The sequence below is a fragment of the Cricetulus griseus genome (genome assembly GCF_003668045.3).
Source record: "Cricetulus griseus strain 17A/GY chromosome 1 unlocalized genomic scaffold, alternate assembly CriGri-PICRH-1.0 chr1_1, whole genome shotgun sequence".
In the NCBI taxonomy this organism is placed as follows: Eukaryota; Metazoa; Chordata; class Mammalia; order Rodentia; family Cricetidae; genus Cricetulus; species Cricetulus griseus.
In genome coordinates, this window is record NW_023276807.1 from 105458010 (window position 1) to 105477622 (window position 19613).

Sequence of the window (19613 nt, forward strand, 5' to 3'; positions counted from 1 at the left end):
AGACAGAGAGAGAGACAGAGAGAGAGACAGAGAGACAGAGAGAGACAGAGAGAGACAGAGACAGAGAGACAGTGACTTGCCTCCTCAGAGAAATGGTGGGGGGATGGAGGGTAAGGCGGGCTTGTCTCTTAAAGTAGCTTGCACCCACTTACAGAATGAGGATACTGCTTGCCAAGCGCAGAAGGGTTAAGCACTGTGCCAGGTTCCCAAGGGGTGGAGCCAAGGTTTGCCTGGATGCTAACACTTTCACCCTCTGAACCATTCCTAAAACTTCCCAGATGATTGCATTAGCTAGCTACAGCTGCATAACAAATAACTCGAAACCCAATAGCACAAGATGACATTCCATGTAATACTGCTTTCTCTTTTCAATTGTTGGTGGAGTAGGTAGTAGCTTCACATTGTGATTTTGTTGTGCATTTTTTTCATGGTTGATGAAATTCAGCACTTTTCCATGTTTGTTGTCAATATCCTTGTGTGGTGGTTCATCCCGTCAACTTGATGACATTTAGACTCACCATGTAAACAAACTGTGGAGTATATTTGCCAGGGAGTTTCTAGATTTGTCTAATGGACATGGGAAGATCCACTCTGAATGTGTGTGGTTCCATCCCATGGACTGGGGTCCTAGACTGAATAAAAAGGAGAAAGTGAGCTGGGCACCAGCATCCATGGCTCTGCTTCCTGACTATAAGCACATGCCTTCCCTGCCATGATGAACTGTGCTCTTGAACTGAGAGCCACAAATAAACTCTTCCTTAAGTTGCTCTGCCAGATAACAAGAAAAAATAACTAACACACATTCTGTGAAGTGCACCATCCTCCATGGGGTTTTCTATCCTCTATGAACTATGATTCTATTCTGGACATGAGTCCTCACACAGATGACAGCTATAACCAACTAGCCCCTCATTATAAGAGTTTCTTTGCCAATAAATAAATAAATAAATAAGTGACACACTGGAAGACAAATGCCACACAATTTCAATTTTATGTGTAACCTAGAAATGATGAACAGAGAACAGAATTTTAACAATGGGGAAAGGATTGGTTTAAGGATATAAAACTGCAGTTGGACAAGAGGCATGGACTCTGTGAAGTCTTGAGGTCTACTGAGAGCATGATAAATATGGTTGATAACAATATGCTATATTTTAAAAGGTGTGAGATAGTATACTTTAAGTGTTCTCAAAACAAAAATGATGAATATGTGTGATGTAACATGTTAATTGGCTTAATTTAGCCATGCCATTGTGAATATTGTGTATCATAATTGTGCATGACTTTCTTTATGAGCTAAATAAATGAATGAAAAAAAAGAGTTTCTTTCATGCTGGGCAGTGGTGGCACATGTCTTTAATCCCAAGCACTTGGGAGGCAGAGGCAGGAGATCTCTATAACTCATCTAAAGATGATTTCCAAGACAGTCGGAGCTACACGGAGGAAACCCTGTGGGGTTTGTTGTTGTTGTTGTTGTTGTTGTTGTTGTTTGTTGTTTTTTTAACCCTCTTTGATGACAGAAGTTCTTATTTTGACAGTTGATAATGGCAAATGGGATGAGAGCCCTTCTGAGGCTTAGGAGCTTTTCATTTTCACCTCCCACACAGATCTGCAACTGCATAGAGGGGACTTTCTGAGCCAACATGAGACAGAGGTCGCAGTCAGTCTTTCCTATGTTACTATCTGATACACCCAGAAGCATTTGTGGTGAAGGCCATTTTTCTCAGACGAACTTCCTTTAGGTTTTTGCTTTCTATATTCTGGCTGGCTGGAAGTATCTATAACAATTCTCTATCACTTCTATAATTTAAGTATGTGGATGCATGTTCAAAAGAATTGGAAACTTTATTTTATGATTTGTTTGAGACAGGGTCTCACTACATAGTTCTGGCTGTTCCAGAACTCACTATGAGACCAGGCTAGCTTTGCACTTGCTGTGTAGACCAGGTTAGCCTTGAACTCACGAGGATACACCCTGATTCTGTCTCCTGAGTGTTGGCGTTAAAGGCATAAACCATTATGCCTGGCTGGTAAGAATTGGAAACATTTTAAATGCCCTTGGATAGGGTTTAGATAAATTGAATCAGCATTCATTCAACAAGATAACAGGGCATCGAAAGCTACCTTGCATATCCAAATAGCCCTGAGGGGTTTTAGTTATAAGGAAAAATGAGCAGTGTAGTGTGGGTAAAACTCAGTATCTGTGAGGAACATGAGTCTGATACATATACATTGTTCTAGAACTGTGAATTAGGTGCTCTCTAGGAAATCAGGTTGCAGGTGTCCTGGGAGGGGCCTGCATGGAGACAGCCTGGGGCTCTGCCAGCTTCAGTTCTATAAGGTTGGATCTCTCTCTCTCTCTCTCTCTCTCTCTCTCTCTCTCTCTCTCTCTCTCTCTCACACACACACACACACACACACACACACACACACACACACAAACACACACCTTGTGCAGGGATTGTGGAGTGACATAACCTTTAATTTAAAAATAATGTATGTTCTTCTTTAAAAATTGAATATTGCTAAGTCCAAAGAAAAGAAAACTTGCCACTACCCACAGATCACCTCTGGGTGGCTCTGCACCAGACACTGCAGGGAGGGATTGCCAGGTTGCTGCTAACTGCTCTCCTCTTCTGGAACATGCTGGTTTCTTCAGTTTACCATTTCAGTGACAAGTACATAACAGTGGTTATCAACTTGTGGGTGGTAACCCCCAGGGTCAAATAACCCTTTCACACGGGTCACCTAAGACCATCAGAAAACACAGATGTTTACATTTATAATTCATAACAGTAACAAAATTAGTTAGGAAGTACAATGCAAATAATTGTATGGTTGGGGGTTACCATGACATGAGGAACTGTATCAAAGGGTCACAGCATTGGGAAGGTTGAGAAGCACTGACACAGAAGAACACATTAGAGGGACAGTTAGATTTGTTCCATGGTTCCTAGGGTTCAGGCCTTGGCTCTGTTGTGAGCCTGTGATGATGCAGAACATCTTGGTGGTTGAAGCTGTGGAAAGTCTGCTTACCTCAAGGGAGCCTGGAAAGAGGAAAGCAGGGAGGAAGGGAAGGAGAGACAGAGACGGAGACAGAGACAGAGAGAGATGAGAGGGCTACATAGGGGAAAGAGAGAGAGGGACAAGAAGTGGGGAGGGAGGTGAGAGGAAAGAGAGATAAGGAGAAAGATGAAGAGAAACAAAGGGAACAGACCAGGGAAAAGGAAAAGAGGGAGGAAGGAAAGATGGAGGTGAAGAAAGCAGGAAAGTGACAGAGTAGGAGAGGAAGAGAGAGGGGGAGGCAGGGAGGCAGAAACAGAGAGAGGCTGAGTGACTTTTCCTTTTTATTCCATTCCAGTACCCAAGTCTATGGGATGGTGCCACCTATTGTGTGATACAATTTTCCCCCCAGGGGAGAGGTTCAACACATGTCTGCTCATCCCTGATAGGGAACCCATGACAGACTGAAATATGGATACCACCAAAGTCCAATTTGGTGAATCAAGGAGTTTTATTGGGGTTGCTCACAGGAGTGTGGGTGAGGGGTTACTTACAGGAGCAGAAATGGCTCAAAAACACCTGCATCACCAAAGCCCACTTCAGCATGGGTCAGAGCTTATAAAGCTGGGAACCTAGGGCACACTGCTCAGCCTACAGGCAGCATGACAGGTTGGGATTGTCCTTTCCAGGTGCTTGGCTGGCTTCTGCTCCTTCCAGGCTGCTCTCAGAGTCTTCTTTGCAGCATTTCTCCTCCAGGAGTCTTTTCTGCAGCTCAGAATCTTCCTTGCAGCTTGGCTTCTCGCCTCTGTGGCAGACTCTCAGCTTTAATTGTCTATTCTGGCAGGGAGGAGTCTAGAGAATCAGGTCAGTTTCAGGAATCAGGTCAGTTTCAGGGACTTCCTGAAACTATTTTGAGTTATTTACTGTCTTGTTTAGGGTTTGATTACTGTGAAGAGACACTACGACCATGGCAAGATTTTTTGTTTTGTTTTGTTTTGTTTTAAGATTTATTTATTCATTATGTATACAGTGTTCTGCCTGCATGTATCCCTGAATGCCAGAAGAGGGCACCATTTATCATTACAGATGGTAGTGAGCCACCATATGGTTGCTGGGAATTGAACTCAGGACCTCTGGAAGAGTAGCCAGTGCTGTTAACTGCGGAGCCATCTCTCTAGTTGGGGCTGGCTTACAGGTTTCAAGGTTTAGTCCATCATCGTCATGGTGGAAAGCATGGAGACATGCAGGTCTGTGGGGGAGTTGGGATAGAAAAGTGAGGTGGCCTCTGTGGAGGGGCTGTGATGGAGGGGGTTGTGTGCTAATGCAAGGACAGCTGCTGTGAAAGGAGGGTCACACCAGTTTGGGCAAAGGAGGGACTGGTGTGGCCACACAGCCTAGATCAGGGCAACTGACTGAGCAACAGATGGGCCCACTTCCCCACCTCGGTCTTCTCCAGATCTGGCAGCTTTGGAGTGAGTAGGCAAGGCTTACCATTCATTTACACTTTGCTCTGTCCAGGACTACATTTCTGCCTTATAGAGACATGGTGACACCTTCTTCAGTGAGACCTGTGGGTAGGACACACTTTGGGCATCCTTTGCCCTGAGTGTGAATTTAGCTGCATGTAACACCTAGGGTCACAAACTTTCAATAAGGAGCAGGGGCAATTACTGCACTCCCGTAAGGCCCACGCTCCCCACCATGGTGCTGCAGTGCAAAGCTGCACATGGTCCTCTCCAAGTAAATGAACACAGCTAAGCTCAATGATACTATTTACAAAGCAGACATTGGCAGATGGATGAGCAAACCACATGAGCCCACCTCACCCCTCCACCTCCCCCTATCCACAAAGCCCTCAACTTGTGATTTTGTGAGGCAACTCAAAAAAGACTTGGGATAGGGTGGTAAAGTATGAAAGTGAGAAGAGCGAGCTTGGTGAAGTCATCCCAGGAGAGGACGGCTGGCTTAAAGAAAGGCACTGACATGACAGGAAGGTGTCTTGGACATGCTGGAACAGAGTGCCCTTTAATACTAGGAGCTGATAGCAAGGGCTATAGTAGTAAGCTTCAAACTGACTTCATTGAAGTCAGAGACAAGGTAGGGTGGACACCATCACAATCCAACATCAACTGAACGGAGAAGAGGACGGGAAAAGATGGATAATGGACACTGAGTTATAATGTGAAATAACATCCACATGATAACTAGATAACAGTACGCTGTTGAGGGCTCTAACAAGCCCAGGCATGGCTAACATGGCATGGGCAGGTTTACCCTCCTTCCCATTGCTAAAAACAGTTAGATTATATTCCTAAAGCTAGCCCCCAAGGTCCATTCCCTTATTTGGCCACTGACTCATTCCTGAGATAAAACATCATGGTCCAACAATCAAATCTCATTATTTAGCTAACATGCCCAATGAGGATTTACCAGCTCACACTAGCACAGACCCCCCCTTTCCCCTTAAAAACCCCATTCCTGCAGAAGCACCTGCTCTTGCTTGCTTCTGCTTGCTATCTGCCTTTGCAGCCTCTCCTCCCCCCACTCCCATTGCTTGACCCTCCAGAGTAATAATCTCTGTTGTGCTAAGAATTTGGTGTCTGGGTATGCCTTGTACCCTGAAGGGGGGGGGAACCTCCCTTAAAACTGTATTCTCAAAGCATTCCCCAAAAAAATCTTAAAAGGGAAGGTTTTGTGTTTCACAACAAAGATTTGATGAATATTAGAGACAATAGACAAGCTTACCATGATCAAATGTCTCACAATGTGTGCATGTGTGACAATGTCATGCAACACCCCACAAATAAACACAATTTTATGCATTCAAAATAAACAAAGGATTCTCTAAAATAAGCTTGAAGGGTGTCAAGATCTTGGCCAGCCTGGGCTACATGGTGACACCATATCCCCAAAATAGGACAAAATAACAAAGATTTCAATTTAAAAAATAAACATTAAATCAAGGCAAATGCAATAAGATAAGAAAATGAGATGATATATAAGTGATGGAAGGCATGTCATGTAGAGGACTGAGCTGATCAAGAAGCTACTTCACAAACAGTACTAATGGGGACTGGGGAGAGAGACGTCTCAGTAGATAAAGTGCTTGCTGCCAAGCATGAAGCCTGAGTTCAATCTCAGAATCCACATGAAAAGCTGGAAGTAGCACCATGATTGTAATAGGGGCGCTATTCCTGAGGAATGACATCTGATGCCACCTCTGGTCTCTACATGCATTCCCCCACACAGGCCTCTGAGCATGAGCAGACATATGCATGCATGCAACCCGCCCCCCCCATACACACACGCACGCACGCACGCACACAAACACACAATATTAATAGACTGAAAACAAATTTAAGTGGCAAAAAGGAGTGGTAACACCATAGAAGACTGATAAGACAAAAAAAAAAAAAAAAAAATAGAATAAAGATGAGGCCACAAGGTGGCAGTAGCTCTCAGGGGCTATGTTGGGCTGATATTAGCAGGTGCAGGAAGCAAAGGTACCTGAAAGTAACTACAAAGAAATATATATACCTTTCTATTAAAATGGATTTTTAAGATTTAGTTTAAATTTTCTGTCATTGTATGAATGTGTGGAAGTGAGAGGAAAACTTTCAGGAGTTCTTTCTATCCATCCACTGTAGGATCCAGGAATTGAGTCCACTGGTATGGCACACACCTTTAATACCAGCATTATAGAATCAAAGTTGGGCTATCTCTCTGAGTTCCGGGCCAGTCATGACTAAATCACAAGAGCCTGTCTCAAACAAGAAAAAAAAAAAGATCCTACCCTATGTCAGGCTCCATGCCCACAGTGGACAGAGGACAGAGGAGCACTTGGAGAGGAGCTGGCCAATGCACGAGGGGTGACCTCACAGGAAAGACAGAGGTCAAAGGTCCATCCCTGCAGTCATCAAGGGAGGTAGGGATGGTCCATGAGAGCCCTCAGGCCACATCCTCCTGCCTTCCTAGCCCCAGGCAGGGGGAAACACTGCTTCCCACATTACCTCTTTTGGAAAATTGCTTCTTCACAATGCACGGAGGAGTAGGGTTCATTTGTGAGGTTTGTTGGAGGTCCTGTGTGTTGTCAACTTTGCATGACTGTGATGAAATACCTGAAACAATCAACTGAGAGAGAAGAGGGCCTATTCTTCACATGACTTCTGGCCTGTGGTGAGATAAGAATTTATGGTAGAAGCATGCGGTAGGACAGCTGCCTCTGAACACTGCTGCACTAGGAACCAAGCTTCCAATACATTTGCTTTTGGGAGACAGCAGATCCAAACACTGGTACTGTTCTGCCTCAGAGCTAAATGATGGCACCCAAATGTGCCCTATCCTAAGTGCTGTAGTAACAAAACCACATAGAAGTAGTTAAGGAAGTGAGACTGAGGCCCACCTATATCACTGAGGGCTCAATGTAATCATGGGCTTTCTCTTATCAGAGGGGTCAAGGAGGGCTGGAGGAAGCCAAAGAGAAAGGGCAGATGGTAGTGGGAGATACAAGGGCAGCACACACTCAAGAAAGCCTCATGTACTCTCCCTGGGGCCCCAAGGAGAGCCAGATCTGTCACACCCTGGCTTCAGCCCAGGGAGGTTGACTCTAGACTTCTGCCCACAGAACTATGAAGGAGTAAATGTTGGCTCTTTCATAGCTCTCTCTGTGTGTAGTCATTGTCCACACAGCCATCTTCCTCACAGTGGGTGAACTGGGATGGCAGGAATGCTGGGGCCAGCAACTAAGAGAAAGGGAACCCACAAAGGAAAAACTGTCATTCCTAAATGATCCTGTAACTCACTTTTCAGCATCCCCCAGTAAGCACCCACTATTGTATAAGATGAACCATCAATCTCAGGTGTCTCCAAACTGGCCAGCCTCCAAGCTACATGAGGGGATGAAGAGCCATCCCCTGAGAGACCACCATGCTGCTGAAGCAGTAAGGAACACCATTGGAAGACACACTCTGGTTCTGCTTTCCACCCCAGTGCATGTTGGGTCAGTGTGAAGAAATATTCAAGAGCTCTGCCTTCTTCCAGCTGTGTGAGTCACATAACCTGGCCAGCCGTTCCTCTCCGCAGCAAGTCTTGGGACTTCTCTACAAGAGGATATCTTAAAGAGCCTGGCACATGGCAGGCATTCTGCTGTAATGCATATCATACCCACAGTCATGCTGTTGAGCCATCTGCATGACCTTTTGAGGACTGCTTTTCTTTATAAACACCATTCCATCCTCTATGGGTCCACCCCATGTTTTCATTTATCTTCCTTCATCTTTCTGTCTCTGCTGGACCGCCTTGACCACTGCTGAATGGGATCTCAGACAGCTAGCTGCCCCAAGTGTTTTCTCTAGGTAGCTCCATCTTCACCAGCAGGTTTCTGGCCAGGTGGGTGGTGAAGTTCTGGACATCAGGGGGACTGTGGAACTGCCTAAGAGGTAGTAGCTTCTAGAGGTGGCTGCCACTCGAGTAGCTCCCAAGTGGCCACCAGGTGGCAGCATAGGAAGGTAAGCCTCCTAGCAGTAGAACCCTGTGGGTTGTATTGAGAAGCTGTTCAGGGTCCCCAAGGGCCTCACCCCTGGGATGAGATATACTTACCTGTCTCCACATACAGCAGTTTTACACTTCATCTGTCTCTACAGATGGATGTGCCAGTCGTGGACATGTACCATTTCTTTTAAGTCTCACAACAAATAAGACCCAAGATTGAAGAGAAACCATGTTCAGGATGGGAGCAATTTGGTGACCTGGTTACTTCCAGGGAAAACCACAGGATGTTTTAAGTCTTATCCCAGAAAATTTCAAAAGAAAACTGCATAACCCCCCCCCCCCACACACACACACACACACACACACACACGGTGTTCATCACTGGCTTCTGCACTGTTAGTGTTTTGCCACAGTCTCACAAGAAGCCTCACCTCTTAAAACTAGAGTATTTTTTAAAGCTATTCCCAAACAATATGACAATTTACTATAAATATTTCCATTCAAAGCCCTGACCACCAGGCCATATTACTCCCTAACAAAAGGGCCAGTGTCGGCATATTATCAGATGATACCTGTCACACTCTAGTCCCTTTTCACACTCTGCCTTGTTTTTTTTTTCAAAGCAAGGAAACATTTATTTACTACACTCACACAGTAATGATTAAGCATCCTGATGTTTGCCCATGTAGCTTAAAATAGAAAATATTCAGTCCCCACAGAAGAACTGTCTTTGTTTTTTTAAGCCAAGTCAAAGAAAAGTAGGGAAAACTCATTATTCACTGAGCATGGCACTCAGGCGCTACTCTTGGATCTGGGACAAAACATGAACCATAACCCAAAAATCTGTTTCTACTTGGCTTCACTGATTTACCACTTAAAGAACTTAACACAGGCTAAGGTTCTAATTAACAGCTTATCTGAGACAAATTGAACTCTAAGATCACATGACTTGACAAAAAAATGTATGTTTGTTAAGAACTTATCATTCTGGCTGGGTGTTGGTGGTGCACGCCTTTAATCCCAGCACTCGGGAGGCAGAGGCAGGTGGATCTCTGTGAGTTTGAGAGCAGCCTGGTCTACAAGAGCTAGTTCTAGGACAGCCTCCAAAGCCACAGAGAAACCCCGTCTCAAAAAACCAAAAAAAAAAAAAAAAGAACTTACCATTCTGTCAATCATTTTAGTCATGAAATACACATATTTATAACCAGAAACTACACTAATTAGACACATCATTTAGTTTGTTAAGTTCTACCTGAAAACACGCCATTTTAAGTAAAAACCTAAAAACAAACTCTCAAGTTCTATGGTTTAACAATCAAGTCCTACTGAAGCAGCACAGATTCCTTTCACAAGGGCAGGCCAGCAACAAGACAAATTGCAGTCATATGTCATATGGCAGACAAACAGGTCCCCAAGTTCTTCTGAAGAATGCCAAGGAGTTGCCAGAGAGGTTACACAGTGGCCTTGATCTTTATTTTTCTTTACCTGGAATTCTACAAATTCCAAAATTGATCAATGGATTTATCTTGTTTAATAAAAAGCACTAGTCATTCCCACTGAGACAATTCAAACCTGACTTTCTCAGTTCTCAAGTTTATTATGAAAACACTGTGGTGACTTGTGCAGTAACATTATCTTACAGGAGGGAAACAGTTCTGTTCAAAACAACTCACCAGGTTTTCTGACAATAACAAAGAACAATGTGGGGCTGAGATTTGAGAAGGGATTAAACTGAGTGCAGACAAATCATACAATTAAATTAAATGGTATCCCTGAAAAGAAAACAAGAGGAGAGGCCTTGGTACTTATTTAAAAATGTTCGATAAGCTCCCATGATTGACACTGTACCCTTTTCAGTTGTCTGTTTTGTAACAATCAAATGCCACAGAATCAACCTAATTTTGTCTTTTAATTTCACTGGTGCTCTAACAGCACACCCTCTCTTCACTGCCCCCTCCATCTCTTTCTCTCTGCCCTAATGAATTAGCAAATCAGGGCACTTGTCCTATAAAACACCAGTGAACCAGGACCCCTGCAAACTGTTTACAAAGGCTGATAGATTAAAACCTCAATGACTGTGGAAAGGCTGGAATGTTGTAGGTCCAGAGCCTAATTACAATTTATCTTGGCCTATCTTTAGTTCATTAAATAGCCATCCTTTTGCCCCACTGTGTCAGACCTAACATTCTGATAAACTAAGAATTTTCTTCTTTGCTCTTATCATCTGAAGGAACCGGCTTCCCTTTTGGCAGCCATAACGGCCGAACACGTGTTTCTATGACCTTGACCTAGACACTAGAAAGTCAGATGCCTGCCTCGTGACAGGGAGCCAATCAGAGGTTAGCTGGTGGCGCTATGCTTTACGACCCTGGGTGTGCTTTACGGACAAGTGCACAGCAATGATGTAGAGAGCATAGCAACCACCCTGGGAGGGCCTATGGGCCATAACAACCAGTTGACCAATCAACACAGGGCAAGCCCTCCAAGCCTGGAGGCACACCAATCGTGAGCCTGTGCGTACCCCTAGACACTCCCCTTACGCTGCCCTATAAGATCTTTTGGGAGACCCAAGGAGCCGTCTTTTCTAGCTGTCCGCCATGGCGGGTGGGTGAAAGACCCGAGCTAACATGGGGTTAGCTCGTTAAATTACAATAAAGCCTCGTGCAGTTTGCAGCAAGCTCTCAAATCTGCCTGGTGATTGGGGTGACCGCGAACGTGGCCTGGGACCCCGAATACTTGAGTTTTCGGGGGTCTAACACATCTACTTAATGTTTCCACCAATACATTTTATGTCTTGAATTATGGCTTTCTTTGTTCTGCTGTTACACTACACAAACTGAAACTGCTTTCACGTTGGAACATAGAATTTGGGGTATCCTAAAACCGTGCTTCTGGGCCAGGGTCACTCATAATTGGCTCATGCTCAACCCTGGCAAACAGTACCATATGTTGATCAAATGATTTTAATAAGAGCGAAGCTAAGTAATAAAGAGTTTTGGCCCTTTCGAGTGGACACACAAGCTGTAGTCCAGGTCTCGGAATGTGAGACAGGAGAGGAATGAAGCAGATGCAGAGACCTGGATAGGACAGAAGGCGTCCTTCAACAACTCTCAACACTGTAACCTCCCCCAGAGCAGAGAACTGACCAAACATTTACACCCTTGTGCTCGGAACTCTCCACACAAAACGCAGCCGGAAGTCTAAGCTAGCAACACCTAACCTGCACAAGTTCCTGCGTCCCGTCCGCCCAGCTGTCGTCGCACGCCCCGCCCCCGATCTCTCCCTCCCCATTGGCTACTCCTTTCGCACCCCGCCCATAGGGGCTCCGCCCCCGCTTCCTTCACCCTTCACCTCCTCACTTTCCGGAACTCCCAGAAGCCTCGGTCCTCCCTCATTCGGGAAGGGGGAAACGGTACTCCGTCATGACTAGCAATTATTGGTGGACACGGTTGTCCATTATAGCAACAATGGTCACGGATTAGCTGAAAAGCAGCAGTGGGTGGGGAAGCTGGCATAGGAGCTTCCGCGCATGTTCAGTGTGGACGCAGTGACGCAGCCGCGGGGGCAATCATGGCGGCTCGGTGCGTGAGGCTGGCGCGGCGCAGTCTCCCGGCGTTGGCGCTGTCGTTCAGGTAGGAAAGTGCCGCTCCTCCGCGTCGCACCCACTCACTGCCGAGAGCTCTGGCTACGGCCTTGGGAGCGGTCTGGGGTCCCCACAGCCGATACCCCTGCGCCCTGGAGCCTCGTCCTCACAGCCTGATCCCCGTGCCTGGTTTCTCCGCGCGGGTGTTCCGGGATCTACTGTGCGATGCTGCCTGAACAGGGCTCGGAGCCGAGCAGCATGGCCGTTGGGGCGTCAGCGAGGGGATCCGGGCTCTGCAGTGGCACGTCAGGTGGAAGGTTCTGCCACTTGCCTCTGGCGACAGACCTCATGCTTACGGGCACGGGGCACCACCCGTCCTGGGATTGCAAAAGATAACCCCAGAAGCCAGAGACTTGCCCAAGGTCAGGCAGCTAGGCAGAAGCCCGCCTGCACAGGGCCTGGGGTTGCTACTGTTGGTAGCAGTGTGCACTTCAGGGCCGGGGCTAACTCGGGCAGGCCCCAGACCAGGATGCTGCCCGGTTTACGGGCTTTTTGCACTGTCCCTCACATTCCTTCTCCACTTTTGTCCTTCGGGGTCAAATGTGAGGTTCAAGGAACAACAAAGCCAGTGTGTGCGCAGTTTATTTCGACAAACGCACATTTTTCTCCATCTTTACCTTAATCCGTTGTTTCAGACTTTTGAGTCACACCTCCAAAGTTAGGCAAATACTTAGTATCTTTACTTCGTTCCTACTTAGGACCGAGTTATTGGTTAATGAAAAGCTAATTTGGCTGAATCTTGTGGAAAATGGGTAGAATGAGAGCTGGTCCTTTCATCTGGTGAGGGCAAGCAAGTGGTTGATCTTTTAAAAGGTGACAAGATGAAAACAGGTAGACGGGCGGTGGTGACACACGCCTTTAATCCCATCACCCGGGAGGCAGAGGCAGGAGGATCTCTTGAGTTCGAGACCAGCCTGGTCTACAAGAGCTAGTTCTAGCACAGCCTCCAAAGCCACAGAGAAACCCTGGCTCGGAACCCCCTCCAAAAAAAAAAAAAAAGAATGAAAACAGGCTTACATATGTAAAGAGCTGGGAGCAAAGCAGCCACCTGGAATATTCCTGTAGAAGCACTTCTCATTTGTGGTGCTGTATTTCGAGTTAATTGGCAGGAGGGCAACCCCTCCCCTCTCCCCTCAGCTTGGTTCATGTCTGTCCCTGAAATTGTGGTTTTGAAGAAAGGTGCTTTAGGAGGGAGGCCAGAGAGCTATATGGCTGATAGCCATAGTTCCCATAGTATTCCTACTCTTGGCTGCCCTCTTCCCTCTGGGACACAGCCCTAGAAGAGAGCATCTGTACAATATACCTGACTTGCCCAACGGCTCTAATTATCACACCGCTGGGGTGGAAATAATTCATACTGAAAGCAGATTTTGCATTGTATAGGTTTTTATATTCTTAGCTTAATTTTGCTTTTCATAATTAGGCTCTGTTGTGTTTTGTTGTGTATGGGTGTTTTGCCTCATGTATGTCCATGCATCAGGTGCATGCCTCAGAGGTCAGGAGAAAGTGTCAGATACCCTGGATTTGGAATTTATAGGTAGATGGTTTATTAGCTGCTATGTGGGTACTAGGGATCAAATCCAGGTCCGCAAGAGTAACAAGTGTTCTCAACTACTGAGCCAACTCTGCAGCCCAGATTCTTGGCCTTTTAAAAATCATGAAAGGAAGAGTAAAATTAAAAGTCACTGTTGGGGCCAGAGAGGGGGGCTCAGTGGTTAAAAGCACTGGCTGCTTTTGTGGAGGACCTGGGTTTAGTTCCCAACACCCTTACTGGGTAGCCCATAGCCACCTGTAACTCCAGCTCCAAGGGGATTCCATGCTTCTTCTGGCTCACTTCCAGGATTCACTTGGACTTCTCTTTCCATTACCCCTGCACAGCACTTGTACTCCCATTTCCAGTTCCCTGTCCGAGTGATATCTGGTCCCTGAAATGCATCTCCTGTCCACCCTACTCCTCTATAACTCACCTGGCCTGCATATTCTTCTGTGGACCTGCAATCCCAGCACTCAGCACTTGGAAGACTGAGGCAAGAGGATTGCAAGCTTACTGTCAGACTCAATATCTGAATAAAAAGAAAACCAGAGCCTGGAGAGAGAAGTCTCAGTGGTTCAGAGTATTCACCACTCTTGTACAGGACCGGAGTTAATTTCCTAGCATCCATGCTGGATGGAACACAGCTACCTGTAATTCCAGCTCCAAATTATCTGGTGGCTTTGACTTTCATGGGCACCTACACTGTGTAAGTGGCATACACTTACACAGACACACACATACAAAGACACACACAGGGACATACTTACATATGATTGGATATGATAGCAATACATTTTCCCCTAGTCAGCTTGCTGGGCATTGCAGTCCATACCTTTAATTCCAGTACTTGGGAGGCAGGGCAGGCAGAACTCCATTGAGTCTAGGACCAACCTGTTATATATACATAGTGAATTCCAAGGCAGCCTGGGTTACACAGTGAAATCTGGATCTCCCTGCTTTGGGCCTCCTGCTCCATGGCTCCAGTCATCACAGAAGCCACAGGCCATTGTGTTTTGGGTGTTTGCTTTTTCTGTTTGATGAAAGGATTTCTGCTCAGGCCACTGTCATCAGTAGGATGCAAAGTGGGCCTTGTCATGAAAGAGGTCTGGGTGCTTGGACTCAAGGAGACACCTTTGAATACATGAGGAGGTAGTTAATAGTCATGTCACTTAATGACAGAGCTGCTTTCTGTGAACTGTGTTGTCAGGTGATCTGTTAACTAGTAGGTATCACCGCCACAGCCACCTATGTCATGCACTGTTAATTAAAGATTCAGGCTGGAGAGATGGCTAACTGGCTAAGAGAGCTTGCTTCTTTTCCATAGTACCTAAGTTCAGTTCCCAGCACTCATGTTGGACAATTCACAACCACCTGTAACTCTAGCTCCAGGGGATTTGATGCACCATTCTGGCCTCCTACGACACTATACTCATACAGCCACATAAAGAGGCACCCACATTCTGTGTTTGGTATGTGCAATATGAGTACATGAGGAAGGCCCAAGGTCAACATCAGGTATCTTCCTCTATCTCATTTATTTATTTTTTGGGGCAGCTACCACAGCAAATGTGTGGTAGTCTGAGCACAACTTGCAGAAATCAGTTCTTTGCTTCTACCATATAGGTCCTGGGGATTGAACTCATGTCATGACTGGTTTGGTGGCAAGCACCTTGACCCAATGAGCTAACTTGAAGCTCATGATTCGGCTAGGGTCGCTGGCCAGTGGGTTTGGCTGTCTATGCCACCTCAGGACCAGGGCTACAGGTGTGCCTCCATGCTCAGCTTTCTTATGTGGGTTCTGGGGGTTCAGGTCTTTGTGCTTGACCTGCAGAATTTTACCTACTGAGCCACCTCCCCAGCCCCACAGCACATTTATTTTGTGTGTTAGGCTACCTTCACTTCTTACATGTGGGCTTTTCCTTAGGCCTTCTCCTCGCTTGTTGTGCACAGCTACGAAACAGAAGAATGGCCAGAACCTGGAAGAGGACTTGGGTCATTGTGAGCCAAAGACAGAGCCACCCTCTGCAGACAAGACCCTCCTGGAAGAAAAGGTGAAGCTGGAAGAGCAGCTGAGGGAGACCATGGTAAGGATCCTATTTTAGTTGGGGTTTCTGATGCTATGAAGAGACATATGACCATGGCAATCCTTATAAATGAAAACATTGAATTGGGGTGGCTTGCTTACAGTTCAGAGGTTCAGTGCGCTATCATCATGGTAGGGCATGGTGCAGGCAGACATGTGCTGGAGTAGTAGCTGAGAGTCCTGCGTCTTACAGGCAACAGGAAGTGGACTGTTTCACTGGCATGTCTTGAGCATAGATAAAACTTCAAAGCCCACCTCCAGTGACACATTTCCTCCAACAAGGCCACACCTTCTAACTGCACCAATTCCTTTGAGGACTATTTTTCTTCCTTTGGGGGCTACCATAGACCTTCAGTGTACACACTGCTGGATTGCTACCTGCATGGTCCACATGGCAACTTCCAAGTTCACAGGTGACAGGGTACAGCCAAGCACATTTAATTATTTGTCTGCCGGGCTGCAGGCCCAGGTGGCAAACTGACTGGCAAACTGGGACTAGATCCAAACCCTCTGTGGCTCTGCTTCTGACCTGGAAAGTTTCTCTATTAGGGGAAAACGCCTTTAATTCCAGCACTCAGGAGGCAGGTGGATTTTTGTGAGTTCAGGTCAGCCTGGTCTACAAAGCAAGTTCAGGACAGCCAGGGCTGCTACACAGAAAAACTCTGTCTCAAAAAACAAACAAACAAAAAGATTGCAGGGTCTTGAATACAAATGAGGGATACTTAGTGTGATAAAGCTGGGACTTAGGAAACCAGAATATTATGTACAGGAGTTGAGTGTGGGAGTCAGTGATAGATTATCACTCCGTGTTGAAAAGCAGGCAGCAGTCAAGTTCCTTAAGTGTGGGAGCAATTGGTAGTATCACTTACATGGCTGGCACTGTGCTGAACTCTGTTAATCCTCAACCACAGTCCCTTCATAGATGAGGAAACTGAGATACAAAAAAGATTGTGGAATTTCCCAAGAAACCAAGGCTAGCCCAGGACAAGCCATCTTAGAGCCTTGCTTCATGACTGCCTGAAAACTAAGGTCAGAGGTGTTGTAGAGACCCCTGGAGTCCACCAGTGGCTATTAAACTGGAGATGGTTAAAAATGGTGGCAACAGGGATAGTGGAGATCTGTCCTATCTCTGGTCCCAGTAATTAATTGGCAGGGCATGGCCTCTTTGAGATTTCCTCCCAGGTTATCTTCCTTCCTCTGGGGAGGCAGGGAACTGAGGTAGGTGACCCCCATTGATGTGCTTTGATACCTTCAAGTTGGACAGGAAAGTAGCATTCTCCCCTGAGGGATAACAAAGGCATGAGCACATAAGCAGGACCTTCTGGCTCTTCTCCACTGTGCCCTTGGGTAGGAGTCTCTCACATTATGTATTCCCTGTCCCTCAACCCCTGAGACACCAGCACAGGTGTAAAACATTCTTCTTAAACTGTCCTGGTTTTGTCCAAAATCTCAATGACGAGTTTTGTTTATGTCCTGATTTGGAGTTTGTTATATAATCATTTCCTTTCTCACACATTTGTAACACAATTAAATCTTTTCCTTTTTTTTTTTTTTTTTTTTATCTTTAGGAAAAATACAAACGAGCTTTGGCAGATACTGAGAATCTACGGCAGAGAAGCCAGAAGCTGGTGGAGGAGGCCAAGTTGTATGGTAAGCAGAACATTTAGTCTTGAGTGGGGAGAGAGCAGGGATGCAGCTATGACTAGCATGTAGATGGAGCTCCTGCTCTTCATTTTACTCTCCTGTTGCTCAGCCTGCTGTGGCCTGCCTGGTCAGCATGGGGCACCTTGGTTTGTGAGCCTTGGGGCACATTAAGCTAATTTCTCTCTACCTGTGCTTTCTTCCTTTCCTCACTTTTAGTACATATTACCTGCTCTTATTACAGAAGTACTGTGGTTCTATGACATATCATTTGGCCAGGCATCAAGAACAGCCCTGTGTGAGGACCCCATGCAACTGATACTAAGTGGAGACCATCTTCTCTTCCTCCATGCAGGCATCCAGGGTTTCTGCAAGGACTTGCTGGAGGTTGCAGACATCCTGGAGAAGGCAACCCAGAGTGTTCCAAAGGAGGAGATCAGCAACAACAACCCTCACTTGAAGAGCCTATATGAAGGGCTTGTGATGACTGAAGTCCAGATTCAGAAGGTGTTCACAAAACATGGCTTGCTCAGGCTCGACCCCATTGGGGCCAAGTTTGACCCTTACGAACATGAGGCCTTGTTCCACACCCCTGTGGAAGGGAAAGAGCCGGGCACTGTGGCACTAGTTAGCAAAGTGGGCTACAAGCTACATGGGCGCACCCTCAGGCCAGCTTTGGTGGGGGTAGTGAAGGAAGCTTAGCTGCCTCCCTTGGGGCTCTGGACTTTGTAGGTCACTTGTTAGAACTCGAAAGGCAGGCTTGTAATTTCTCATCTGTGAACACATCTGATCTTTGCCCAGCCTTGTTGGAAATCTTAAGTAAGCTAAGCAGAATGTGAAGCTGCTTGCATACTGTGTCAGGGACTCTGGGAGCCTGGTCACTGAGTTTAGCGCCACCTACTTCAAAAGAGGGCCAGCAGGGCCTCAGGAGTAGTGTGACTAACAGACTAACATTGTATCTGTTCCACCTGGTGATTGATAAGTACTTTACACAAATAAAAGGTCTTTGGCTATATCTGTGCCGCACAGTCTACCTCTGGGTGCCAAGGCACTGGTGTCACTCAGCATGGTGGGGCCCTTTCGAAGGGTAGGGCCAGAGTGAGAACATGAGCATGAGTCCTTCATAGGTAAGATTGTAGCTGCTGTGAACTGGGAAATGAACACCTGAACTTGAACATACTTAGTTTTTTCCCTGTCTACAGTCTTCTCAATATTTAAGTCAATAGCTAAGTAGTTGCTAAGAACATTACACACTGTCAAGACAAACCATTTCGAATGTAAAAGCTTCATGGCTAGCATGCTTCAGGCATTTCCACTTTTCAGGTTGTGGTTAAGAGGATTAAAAGTCTCATCTTTTGTGTTCCTAGTTTTCTGGTATTGGATTTTGTCATCTAGTGGAGGTTTGGTGAGGTCCTGAGGAGAAAGCCTGGTTCACTCAACTCACAGCTCTTCAAGCTTGGAGCTGCAGGCATGCAGCGTAGAAGCTGCATATGCCTGGGGATTGTACACCTTGGCCTTACATGTAGTTACAATACAGATCATATGAGAAAAACAAGGAGCCTAAGCCACATGGCAGAAGCTGACTTCGGGCTCCCACTAGCCAAAAGGTCTCTTTTCCATCCATTTCTATAGCAGGCTCAGAAAAAGCTAAGAATTGCTGATCTAAAAAAGGAACCTGTGCCAGAGTGAGGAAGGCATTGATTACACCCTTGGGCAGAAGCCAGGCAGTACAGTAAATGCATAGAGCTAAGGGGATAGTCTTTTGCTATTAAATTTGAAAGAAGTAATCCCAAAATTCAAGGTTCAGTCTTCATACATTCTCCAGCTGCCTTGAACTATTTAGACAAAAGCCAGACTAAAGGCAGCTTGACACAGCAGAGGCAGTGTGCTTTTATGTTGCATAGTTGTGCATACCCCATCAGACTTAACTGTGGATGTGTAGTCAACCCTTTCCAGCTAAAGCTGCTGGGCAGTACAAAGCTCAACCTACAAGATCTAGATCAGCCTTGTTTACAAGTTCCATGTTAGACTCAAGAAAAACTGTCAAAAGCCAGTAAGATGACTCAGCCAGTAAAAGCACCTGACAACATGAGTTCAATCTCCAGAACCCCCATGAAGGGAGAGGATTCCCAAAGTTGTCCTCTGACCCCCAACTGCACTAAAACACAATCAAGGTTAAGAACAGTTGGCTTTGAACATGGACAGGATTTTTCCTATCT

At 46.0% G+C, this 19613-nt stretch overlaps 1 protein-coding gene and 1 long non-coding RNA gene across 2 annotated transcripts; one reads left to right on the forward strand and one right to left on the reverse strand.

Annotated features, from left to right (window-relative positions):
- Window positions 1-3495: 3495 nt before the first annotated feature.
- On the reverse strand, window positions 3496-11754 carry LOC107979003. The gene is made up of 4 exons (XR_003479496.2): window positions 11714-11754; window positions 7014-7174; window positions 4495-4571; window positions 3496-3855 (listed from the first exon to the last, which is right to left on the reverse strand). It is a non-coding gene; the product is annotated as an uncharacterized LOC107979003 (long non-coding RNA).
- Window positions 11755-11888: 134 nt separating this feature from the next.
- Window positions 11889-18760, forward strand: Grpel1 (GrpE like 1, mitochondrial). Its single transcript, XM_027387099.2, has 4 exons — window positions 11889-12125; window positions 15595-15754; window positions 17322-17403; window positions 17750-18760. The coding sequence occupies exons 1-4, from the start codon at window positions 12064-12066 to the stop codon at window positions 18094-18096; spliced, it is 651 nt and encodes a 216-aa protein (XP_027242900.1). The 5' UTR covers window positions 11889-12063; the 3' UTR covers window positions 18097-18760.
- The last annotated feature ends 853 nt before the right edge of the window (window positions 18761-19613 follow it).